The sequence below is a fragment of the Paramormyrops kingsleyae genome, unplaced genomic scaffold, assembly GCF_048594095.1.
Source record: "Paramormyrops kingsleyae isolate MSU_618 unplaced genomic scaffold, PKINGS_0.4 ups75, whole genome shotgun sequence".
Classification (NCBI taxonomy): domain Eukaryota; kingdom Metazoa; phylum Chordata; class Actinopteri; order Osteoglossiformes; family Mormyridae; genus Paramormyrops; species Paramormyrops kingsleyae.
This window is the reverse complement of record NW_027326013.1, coordinates 25,852-36,892: the sequence shown is the minus strand read 5'-3', so window position 1 is coordinate 36,892 and position 11,041 is coordinate 25,852. Positions and strand designations below refer to the sequence as shown.

General features: G+C 37.9%; 1 protein-coding gene across 13 annotated transcripts; it reads left to right on the top strand.

Moving 5' to 3' along the window:
* The first annotated feature begins 23 nt into the window (after positions 1–23).
* LOC140586873 (uncharacterized) lies at positions 24–10,370 on the top strand. Of its 13 annotated transcripts, none has more exons than XM_072708335.1 (10): positions 24–72; positions 1,428–1,464; positions 1,750–1,772; positions 4,607–5,651; positions 5,754–5,900; positions 6,508–6,609; positions 6,967–8,299; positions 8,426–8,451; positions 8,594–8,619; positions 8,718–10,370. In XM_072708335.1, exons 3-7 carry the CDS (start codon positions 1,765–1,767, stop codon positions 7,195–7,197), a joined length of 1,533 nt encoding a protein of 510 aa, XP_072564436.1. In that variant the 5' UTR covers positions 24–72; positions 1,428–1,464; positions 1,750–1,764; the 3' UTR covers positions 7,198–8,299; positions 8,426–8,451; positions 8,594–8,619; positions 8,718–10,370. The 13 variants fall into 13 exon arrangements, with proteins under 13 accessions (XP_072564436.1, XP_072564434.1, XP_072564435.1 ...); XM_072708333.1 differs by having other exon boundaries at positions 8,553–8,619; XM_072708334.1 differs by having other exon boundaries at positions 8,382–8,451.
* Positions 10,371–11,041: the final 671 nt, after the last annotated feature.

Here is an 11,041-nt window from a genome sequence, read left to right as displayed (position 1 = left end):
CCGCCCATAATCCTTTGTGCCACGTGCAGGACACACACGCTTCATGAGTGGACGATCTCCATTTTGTAAGAGGTAAGATTTCTTAATTTGTTCGAATATAAGACACGGTTTAAACAATAACGTATATCGGTTTTGAGTAAAGGTTTTAAACAGTATGATACGTCAAAATTAGATTAATAATGATCACTGTAATGATAGTATCGTTTTTTTACACAAATGGCAGTTAGTGGACTGCTAGCACAAGGTCACTTTCCAAGACTTCACGACTGTGTTACTGAACAGCTTTAACTAACCACATGTTTTACCGTATTAAAAAATATCAACGATATATTCCGATGAGTTTTAACGTCTTTCATCCACTTTTAAAAGTTCATGAGAAAGTTTTGCGCTCAGTGGTGAGTGATTTAGTTTAAATCATTTGTGCCGGATTTTGTCAGCCACAGTCAGTTTTTCGAAGCTTTTGTCTCGATGCGGTGGTTTTCAGTTGTGGTTAATGAAGCTAAAGTGACTCAGTCCAGCGACATAACTGTTTTTTCGCGTCATGCTGTCGGAGCCCCGTGACTGTGGCGTTATTTTTGTGCCACTATTCTGAGCGCACGTAAAAAAGAATTTCAGGTGCAAGTGTTGCATTTTGAGGAGAAATTTATTTTGAGTGAAGAAAAGCTAAATTTGAGTGAACAAAATTCATTGCTGCGTGCAAAAAATGTATTTCACCGTTTGCTATTATCCATACACACACACACACAATAGCAGCTCCTCTCGCTCAGTTTTTGCATTTGCGCTTGCTCGCAATGTGTTGCTTATACGCTCTCAACATTTCTGCCCGTGCGCGCTCAACTCTTTCTGAACACTGTTATATTTGTGCCACAAAACCAGCCAATCAGCCCTACCCTCAAACGAGGCAGTGGCGAAGGAACGCAGAGTGGCGGAGTTTGAAATATTACTCTTTCTGGGTCACAAAATAAACTTTTAAGATATTTCCATGCGAGAATGTAGCTGTGTAAACTTCAAATATTTGCTTGATTTGTCAAGACATCGCATATTTGCATAAGTGTTCTAACGTTTTGTGTTTGTTTAGAGGCGTTAAGTCAGTGTCAGTGAGTTTATATTTACTGTTAAGAGTAAATATCTCACATGAAAATTTGTAGAATCATTATTAGAAAATAACAGTAAACATCCTTATATGTTTTGAAATGTGTTAATCTATTGGAATGACTGCATATCAAGTGCTCACATTTGCAATTTTGAAAAAAGGGGGAAGAATTATCCCCTTTTTAATCTAATAAAGAGTTTCCTTGTGTTATATAGGAACCTCACCTTTAAAAATTTTTGCATTAATTTAGACATGTCTTTAACAATCTGCGTGTGTTTGTGTAAGTTTTTTATTTTGGAGACTGCTATTAATGATAATGTTGCTTTCCTTTCAGGTAATGGAAGATCCCTCAACTTAAATTCACCTGATCGGTATGTAGACTGTGCATTATAAAGTAAGTTGTGATACCATGTTGTATTAAATTAAACTAATGGTTTTGAAATTGAAGCAGCAGAAAATTATCAAGTTGACCCCACTTAATCTAACGTATTTGTTTTTGTAAAAATAATAAATAGAAAATAATTGCTTATTATTTGTAGGATTTTTTTTCTTCTTCTCTATAATCTCAACATCAAATGTGTATAGATACCCATGCTCTTACATTTGTCATGAAAAACTATTTAGATTCTTACATATATATTTTTCCATCACTTTAGGACCTGGCAAATGGGATGGCAGTGTAAGATATGCAAATCTTTTTCTACTACAAAGGGGAATCTACTACGTCATTACAGATTACAACACGCAACATTTGGTCGTGGACAGCACCAGCCATGTCTGTATGGCAGTTGTCCTTGCACATTTAAAACACAAGGAGCCCTTCGCACACATTTGTCCAGATACCATGCTGCTGAAGAGAGTCCAAGGCCTGGAGTGATCACTGCATTTAAGTGTTTGGCTTGCACTGCTTTTTGCTCTACTCAGAAGGACTATTTTCAACATATAGGAAATCACTTGAAGAGACACGAAACTGTATTTTGCGTTTTTAATGGATGTGACTTTCGCACAAATATATACAATACATTTCTAAAGCACAAAGGCAGGAGACATACATGTTGCTCCTTAACTGATTTTAAGAAAGAAGTCTTGGAAAGTCATCCTAGTCAGAACACTGACCATTCTGATGTCCCTGAACTCAACAGTGATGAATGCTCTAGTGATGTTGATCCAGAAAGTGCATCTTGTACTGTTCTTCAAGGACTGGGCTTACTTCTACTCAAGTTAGAAAGCACTTATAATGTTTCAGTGAGGTGCATTGATGCTTTGGTTGAAGATCTGTTCTATATTTCTTCTTCAGCATCTGTAGAGGCAGTTAAAAATATAATTGATTCAGCACTGAAATCTAACAAATGCACAGTTGACCACACTATCATAAAGGACTTGGCTGAACAGTTGTGCCGCTCTCATCCCATTAGCAGAGCTCTTGGAGCAGGCGGGCCACTTGGTTCAGCTTTTAAGAGAAATAAGTATTTTAAGGAGCATTTCCAGTTTGTGGATCCTATTGAATATATTCTTGATGCTGAACAAAAAAAGAGCTTTCAATATGTACCAGTTCTAAAGACTTTGCAAGAAGTACTGAAGAACAAAGATATTGCAGTGGAAGCCTTTTCGAGGTGCTCAAGTAGCACTGGGCATTTTAAGTCCATTTTTGATGGTAGGTGTTTTAAGGACAATGACTTCTATGCTGTAGAAGAAACAAGACTCTCAATAATAATTTAGGTTGATGATTTTGAGGTGTGTAACCCATTAGGAACCTCTCGAAAAAAACATAAAATAACTGCAGTTTATTGGGTTTTGGCCAATTTGCCATTGAGATTACAGTCTGCCTTAACATCAATACAACTAGCTTTACTTTGCAAATCTGTTGATGTGAAACAGTTTGAATACAAAGTAGTATTGGATCCACTTTTGAAAGATCTTGTCACTCTTGAACAGGAGGGGGTTTTTATTTCATGTTTAGGGAGAAATATTAAAGGCGCCCTACACTGTGTTGTAGCCGATAACCTTGGTGCTCATGCAATTAGTGGACTTGTTGAAAGTTTTAACGGGCCATATGTTTGTAGATTCTGCCTTGGACATTCTTCAGAGTACCAGACATATGAAGTACGGTCTGGGGTCTTCCCACTTCGAAAAAAGGATGACTATGTTTTACACGTGCAAGCTGTCAAAGAAAATCCAAATTTAGTGCCTCATTTTGGCTTAAAGCGGTCATGTCCATTAACTGATCAACTTAATAATTTTCACTTTGTGTCTGGATACCCACCAGATGTCCTTCATGACCTTTTTGAGGGAATAGTGCCAAGAGAGTTAGCATTGTGTTTTCAAGTGTTTTTGAAGAAGCACTACTTCAGTTTGACTGAACTGAATAATATAATCACACGTTTTCCATATAAGGGCTCAGACAAATTGAACAGTCCACAAGCAATCCCTTCAAATTTTGCTGGTCGCAAAACTATAGGAGGAAATGCTCATGAAAACTGGGCCCTAATACGTTTGTTACCTCTCCTTGTTGGTTTACGTGTACCTGAAGATGATCCTGTTTGGCAACTTCTTCTGACTTTGAAGGACATTGTTGAGTTAGTGGTTGCCCCTGTTCACACAACACAAAGTATTGCCTACCTTGAATTTAAAATATCTGAACATCGTATCAGATATTTGGAAGTTTTTCCTGATCAAAGGCTCACACCAAAACACCATTTTTTGGAGCACTACCCTGCTTTAATAGAAAAATATGGGCCATTGGTTGGAGTATGGACAATGCGCTTTGAGGCAAAACACAGATTTTTCAAGCAAGTTGTGAGACACACTAACAATTTCAAAAATGTGTTGCTGACCCTTTCTACAAGGCATCAAATGATGATGACATACCACATGCAATCAAAAGAGGTGAAACCTGCCCTGCTTGTCACAAAAATATCCAGAATGCCTGTAGATGTGCTGCATCCAGACATACAGGCAGATTTAAGAGCAAGATCACCATCTCTGACTTGTGTGCAGCTTGCCACCACTGTCACCTACAGTGGAACAAGATACACTGCTGGGATGATCCTGTCTAATGGTTCAACATGTGGACTACCAGACTTTGCTGAGATAATACAGATAGTCGTTTTGGACAATTGTGTATATTTCATTGTGAAGTTACTTGCTGCATGGTATGTAGAGCATCTGAGATCTTTTCAACTGGAGGACACTGGCAAGATCAGTCTTTTGGAGCAGCAGAAACTTGGTGACATGTGGCCCTTGGCTTCTTACAATGTGGGAAGAAAACGCTTGGTAACCCTGAAACGTTACATCTGCTGTGAATAATAGGTAAAAAAAAAACCAAAACGACAACAACAAAAACTTGATAACATGTACATCTCCCAAGTATTTGTTTTTTGCAACATTTGGTGTGTTGAAGTGTGCTTTTTGTTTTATAGTTTTATATCTCTACTATTGTATAAATGAAAAGTAATAACTAATTTTATTTAATTGAAGGGAAATTTAACTCTGCCCATTTACATTTTATTCTAGGTTGAACGAGATGGAGGCAAAGCTTCGTGTAATTATTGATGACCAAATCGAGAAGTTGGTTCTTCCATCAGGGATCCCACCAACATTGGAGGAGCTGCAGAGTGTTGTGAAGGATACTTTTGGGATTTCAAATGACTTCAGTCTTCAGTATTTTGACCCAGAATTTCAGGACTACTTCACTCTTCACAGAGCTGACCAGATAAAAGACAAAGACACTGTGAAGGTTGTTGGCATCACCCCGGTCATCCTAAGCTTGACTCCGGTTGATGACAGTTTTGGCAGCCCCTCTGGCCAACTGTCTGACTATGAGTCCTCATATGCTGAGTCAATTGTATCCAATGCAGACTCTGCTGCAACCACTTCTTCTCAGGACACCATTATTCTCAAAAGGCAGAAGACCACAGAACGTTGTGAGCCCTGGCCAAAACAGTTTCCCATTCCACAGTTTGCATATGAAACTGAGATGTACCTGGAAAGAGCCAATGAGGAGTATAAAAAGAATGGAAATCTTCTGCCCACCTCCAAAGTAAAGACTGATATTTTTGAGAAGTTGGCTGAAACTGTATTTACATTTACAGCCTATCCTTCAAGTGCACAGGTTAGTTATGTTGCTGAGGCACTTGTGACAAAATACCCTTGTCTCAAGGAACCTGGCTCTTTCTCAGGTTATTATGGTTGGCAACAAAGCATCAAATACAAGATGGCCAATTATCGTACAAAACTTAGAGGGTTTGGTGTTCCTGAGTTGACATGCAATGCCATGAAACACAAGAGTCCAGGTGACCAGAAGTCTGCAAATAAAGTGAAAAAGCCTCGGAAAGCAGAGGTAAATTACCTTCCGCCATATCCAGCAGGTGAAGATGAGGACAGTCAAGAAGAAGAGAGAATTCAGTTGCTTACTGAAGTCAAGAAAAGAGACAACAACAAAGTGATAAAAGAAAAAATGGCTAAAACATTTGCACATAGACGACATGAAATTGTCAACCTGTCCCCCAGCATTGAAGACATCAAAGCCAGATGGCCAGCTTTGTTTGAGGCATCTCATGTGAGTTCCAAATTCATTTTGGGTAGGCTTTTGGGTTTTTTTAATGTAATCTTTCAAGCTTCAAATAATTTGAGGCTTTATCGTGTTTTATTTGTCATTCAGCTGCAGGATGAGTTCTACAGGATCACCCTGGTACACCTTGAACCCAAATTCATGTCCATGCTGGATGAGTACACTCCCAAACTGTTGGCCCTTTTCCATTCCAAGGGGGGAGCCATGGGATTGAAGTTGCAGGCTATCATAGCCAAGGTATTTTCCACAGACATTTCAGCTTGTAATTTTATTTAAAGAATTATTTTGTCAAATTTCAAGAGTCATTTGCATGGTGCATAGCTCCACTAACTTGTTTGCATGTTTTTGTCAGTGCAAGAGGACGTCACTGATATAATTAACAACACAATTATGGGTTTCATGTTTTAATTGTATTTTAAATACATGTCTGTTCTTAGTAAAAAAAAAACCCAAAAAACCCCACAAGTACAGGTATTGCTGGGGTTTTGTTTTTTCCCAAGAAGGAAAAACCCTTTCTGACAATCATAAACTAAATTAAATAAAAAACTAAATGACTAAATTAAATTAATTTACTAAAACGACACATTTAAAGATTGAAGCATACAACTTGTTGAAGCATACAACTTGGAATTGTCTTTACCTATATAATGTTGACAATACCGTTTTGTTGACTGTCAGCACCCAGGCATGTGCATTAACATCAGCTACTTATCCCACATAATGTTCCATGTGATGATAATTTGATATTTAACAGTTTTTTTTAATACTGCCAATTCTCACAGTTTTGTCTTAATAAATGGTCACTTATCTGATGGTAATTTTTGGAATTCTTGCTCATTTTCAGTCACCAAGCAATCCTAGCAATAACATAACCAGAAATCTGGTTATTCAGTGCTTGATGGTGTACCTTGGGGAGTCCATTGATCAACTGATCAAAGAGTACAGTGTAAGTGTTGAAGTAGAAACATTATTCTGTTTTTGTTATTCATATGTGTTTGTGTATGTGTTTGTCAATTTTCAAATAATTTGAGATATTATCATGTTTTATTTGTCATTCAGCTACAGGATGTGTCCAGGAAATACAATTGTGTATATAATGTAGTTGCAGTTTGTCAGGACTAAAGACTGGCTAATATGACATGGTGAACAAGTCCTGTGGTTAAAGAATGCCTGCCTGTTGCTTAAAACATTGTGTTGTATGCCGAATGTTTCTTGCCCATAGACTACATGTTGCTATACTGTTCCTTTATAATATTCAAGTGTGCAATTACAGTCAGAAAAACCCATGTGTTTGTTGTTTCAGGATGCTGATGAGGACAGTGTGTCACAAGATCTTTCTGAACAGAGGATGAAAATCTACAAAATCAAGGCTGTTGGATCTGAGGAGGATGACATTGGCATTGTGCTGGAGGGTGTGAGAGTTATGCCTGAGAGAGATGGAGAATACCGCTTTTGTCAAAGTGACAGGTTGGGTCAAAGGTCACAAAGGTCAAATAAATCAAAAAGTGACAGGTCCGGGCTGCAAGCCAGGTGACGTCATGAGCTAGTGCGAGGTGGCAATTTTTTTTGGCTGTGAGCGAGTTGAGCGTTGGGATAGGGGTTTATTTGTATATAGTTTATTTATTTATTATAATTATTATAATTTAATTATTTATTATTTAATTATTTATTATTTAATTATTATTTATTTTTATTTGAGTAGAGTGAATTGTGTGCTTATGAGTGTGGTTTTTTGTGGGAATAGCCCCGTGCTACGAGGGTGCCGAGCAGGGGGACTGAGCAGGGGGGTTGGTGCGTTAAGGTCTCAAACACTGGGTCTGAGTGGGGTGGGTTACCTGATGGAGTGTGAGCGTACGCTGTACCGTGGTAAGGTCCCGGGCTTTGGAGAATCCGTGGAAAAGGGCTCGGAGAGAGCGATGCTGTGTCTGCTGCGGTACCGTGGTAAGGTCCCGTGGCTTTGGATAATCCGCAAAGGACTCGGAGAGAGCGATGCCGGAGAGCTGAGAGTTGTGCTGCGCGAGACTGAAAGAAACCCTGTGAGAATGAACAAGTTGGAGCTAAGAATGAGAGGAGGAGTTGGGTCTGACGCTATCCTCCTCCAATGAACGCTTAGCGGCAGTTTGAGTGTGTGTGTGTGTGTGTGTGTGTGTGCGTGAAAGCCGACACTCCCCTGCAGCAGTAGCAGTTTGGCCTTGTGTGGTAGAAAAACTTGTGTTTTTCCTCATGCAACCTATGTACATCCCGATAGGTCAAATCCCGGTCAAACTGTAATTTGGGTCACACATCAAGTTGGACATTTTGTATTCCAGTAAATCTTGTTTGAAATTGTGTCTTTTGCCCCCCCGAGGGCCACACATCAAGTTTGACATTTTGTATTTCAGTAAATCTTGTTTGAAGTTTTGTCTTTTCCCCCGACTCCCCCCATACCGTCTGTGTAGTTAAAACGTACATCGAAATAGACATCAGATAAAACTTGACAGGACGTATATTTCTCCTTAAAGAATCCTAATAAGTAACCAACCGCAGATATTTTTAGTATGCCGAGCAGGGATTCCCTCCTTTGGTAGACACAAGTACCCAGTATCATCAAGGCCTTGCCCTACTGGAAAGAGAAAACTACACGGGACCTGCATAGAGTAAGTATATTATTTCTTTTACGCGTGTTTTATGATAAACACCATACAATAAAATAACTTAAAATAATTATTTTATTTTTAGAGATTCAGCTATTTTGGGTTTGTTTTTTTTTTTCTCTACGGGAGACGCTGCGGATAGAAAACTCCATATAGTGAGTATATTATTTCTTTTATACGTATAATAAAAACGCTATTCATTAAAAATAACTTATTCTAAAACAAAATAACTTAAAATAATTATTTTATTTTTTAGAGATTCAGCTATTTTTTGTTTGTTTTTTTTCTCTACGGGAGACGGTGCGGATAGAAAACTCCATATAGTGAGTATATTATTTCTTTTATACGTATAATAAAAACGCTATTCATTAAAAATAACTTATTCTAATAATAGGTATTCTCTGTTTTTTCTATGTACAAGAGAGACGGGGCGGACCGGTCAAGAGAAAATCTACGCAAGACCTGAATCAGCAGTTATGGACGGAGCAACACCCCTTCCTATACCCGAAGCGTTATTAAATGAAACAGACAACAACAAAAACGCTAATAATGAAAATGATGCGGTTTACTTTGCTCAACACGACTCGCCACCCGCGGCGTCTGGTGACGCGACGGCCCAAGAGCCCTGTTTGCTACCATCCTTAGAGACATTATTAATAACCTTCCTGTGCTGATAGGGTCGGCACCGACCCATTTTTAAGTTTAACATGCATAAAAGCACCACATATATTTGTGCATACTCTTAAAACAAAAGGCTCCATATTGAACCTTTTAGCTTGGTACATATATGACACTCCTTGGACATTCTCAATTAAAAGACATGGCACCTTTTTGAAGGCAATGGTTATATTTCCTCTGGTTAGAACCCCTATAGTTCTATATAGCACACCCAAGAACCTTTTTTTCGAAATATATACTGCATCAAAGCTTTTTGACTTTGTCAGGAATCTCTATTTAAACTAAATAAATTAAAACAAAATCAAGGTAAGGCATCCCCACACATGTAAGGTAAGATAAGACCAGTTCAGTTTATTTATATAATTCTCTAGAGGTTTATTTTATCATTATTTTTTATTGAAAACGAGAGGAATGCTGTCAAAAAAAAAGGTCCAGAAAGCCACACCAAAAATATTAAAACCAATCTTTTCATGGATAAGGAAGCATAACAAGGTAACCAAGAAGTAAGAAACAAATTGGATGATAAATAATTGTTTTGAGGGTATCTTATGGCTGATGTAAGACACGTGCTGCTTGACACCGACCCGTCTAACATAAGAGACAGGAACAGAAAGCTAACATAGGCCGAAGGTTAAGCGTGTTAAATGAAAGGCAGCGGGATAATTCCCCATAATGCCGCACTATAACAAAATCAAACGCGACGTGAAAACGTTTAATAGACCTCAATAAAAATGTCAGGGACGTCTACGACAAACGCAGATTGTTGCCTAGTGGGGAAACTGCCTTTTGGATACCGAAATGTAAAACTAGCAGCATCGCAAAAGGGTGTTGTAAGTCTTTAAAAATATTTCATCGAATGAATTTGTTAATGTAACATGAAAGTTTTTTCAAAGTAAGATGTACAGATGTCTTAAAATGTAACATATAAAAGTTTTTTCAAAGTAAGATGTACAGATATTTTAAAATGTAATATGAAAGCTTTTCAAAGTAAGACGTACAGATGTTTTAAAATGTTCGGGTGTTTTATTTTCTAGACGCGTTGTACAAAAACGTTTTGTTACGTGTATGCAGCGCAAGCGTGTTTGTACAAAGTTATATGCATTCATTTTGCGAATCGGTTTTGAAATCTAATATATGAACGTGGCTTTTATTTTACAAAAACAAAGTTGCAAAAAATTTGTAGGCTCTTTATCAAAGCAGATTTTGTTAACATAACATGAAGTTTTTTTTATTTTCAAAGTTGCACAATGGTTTTAAAATGTAACATGTATACGTGTGTTTTATTTTTCAAACTTGTACAAAAATGTTTGAGTACATTTATCAAATGAGTTTTAAAATGTAACATGTACAGGTGTTTTATTATTCAAAATAAAAGTTGTACATACATTTTGTTATATGTATGCAGCACGGTCATGTTTTTAAAATGTGCTAATATTTGCGGGATGGTGGGAATAAAGTGTATTTAAAGGGGTACCTCTCGTGGAATCTACCAATCTTTAGCAGCTTTTGAAACCTGAGCCAGACGGGGACTGGGGTGTTTAACCGTGAGACTCGACACCGAGCTACGCATTAGATCCTTACTTCAGCAATGGTCCCCATGTACCCAGTGTAGGGTCAGGTCCATCGCAAGAGAATGTCTCCGCCGTGAAAGAACGATCCGCCAGCATTTTGTGTATCAACGAATCTGTAACCATTCTTTCCATTCATTATATGCTGAGTTTTCCAAAATTGTTTTTTAGCTGAAGCATCAAAAGCTGTAACTTCGAGTGCACCTGGTTTAATAGCATTTTATTTATAACAGTAGGAGCTTGTAAACTGCATTTAGCAGTCGCATTAAAACACATTAAAAACTTTAAAGAATAAAGCCTTAGTTATTTTTAATAAAGACGGCTTTCTAGTAAATGGTTTTCCTACAAGGTGACCCCGCGGCCTATACTTAAGACATCCGGGCGCCTGATTTGAGATGTTTACTGAGGACGGTATGTTAAGTTAACAGTGGTGACCGAGCTGCACCGTGTTTGACTCTTAATGAAACTTAGACCTAATTCAACAGAACCAGTCGTCATC

Bases quoted from the DNA above. Each gene is read 5' to 3' on its own strand.
- LOC140586873 (XM_072708337.1), top strand. The intron at 5,652-5,753 runs GTGAGTTCCAAA...TTTGTCATTCAG, and splicing joins CTTTGTTTGAGGCATCTCAT to CTGCAGGATGAGTTCTACAG. The intron at 6,610-6,966 runs GTAAGTGTTGAA...TTGTTGTTTCAG, and splicing joins AACTGATCAAAGAGTACAGT to GATGCTGATGAGGACAGTGT.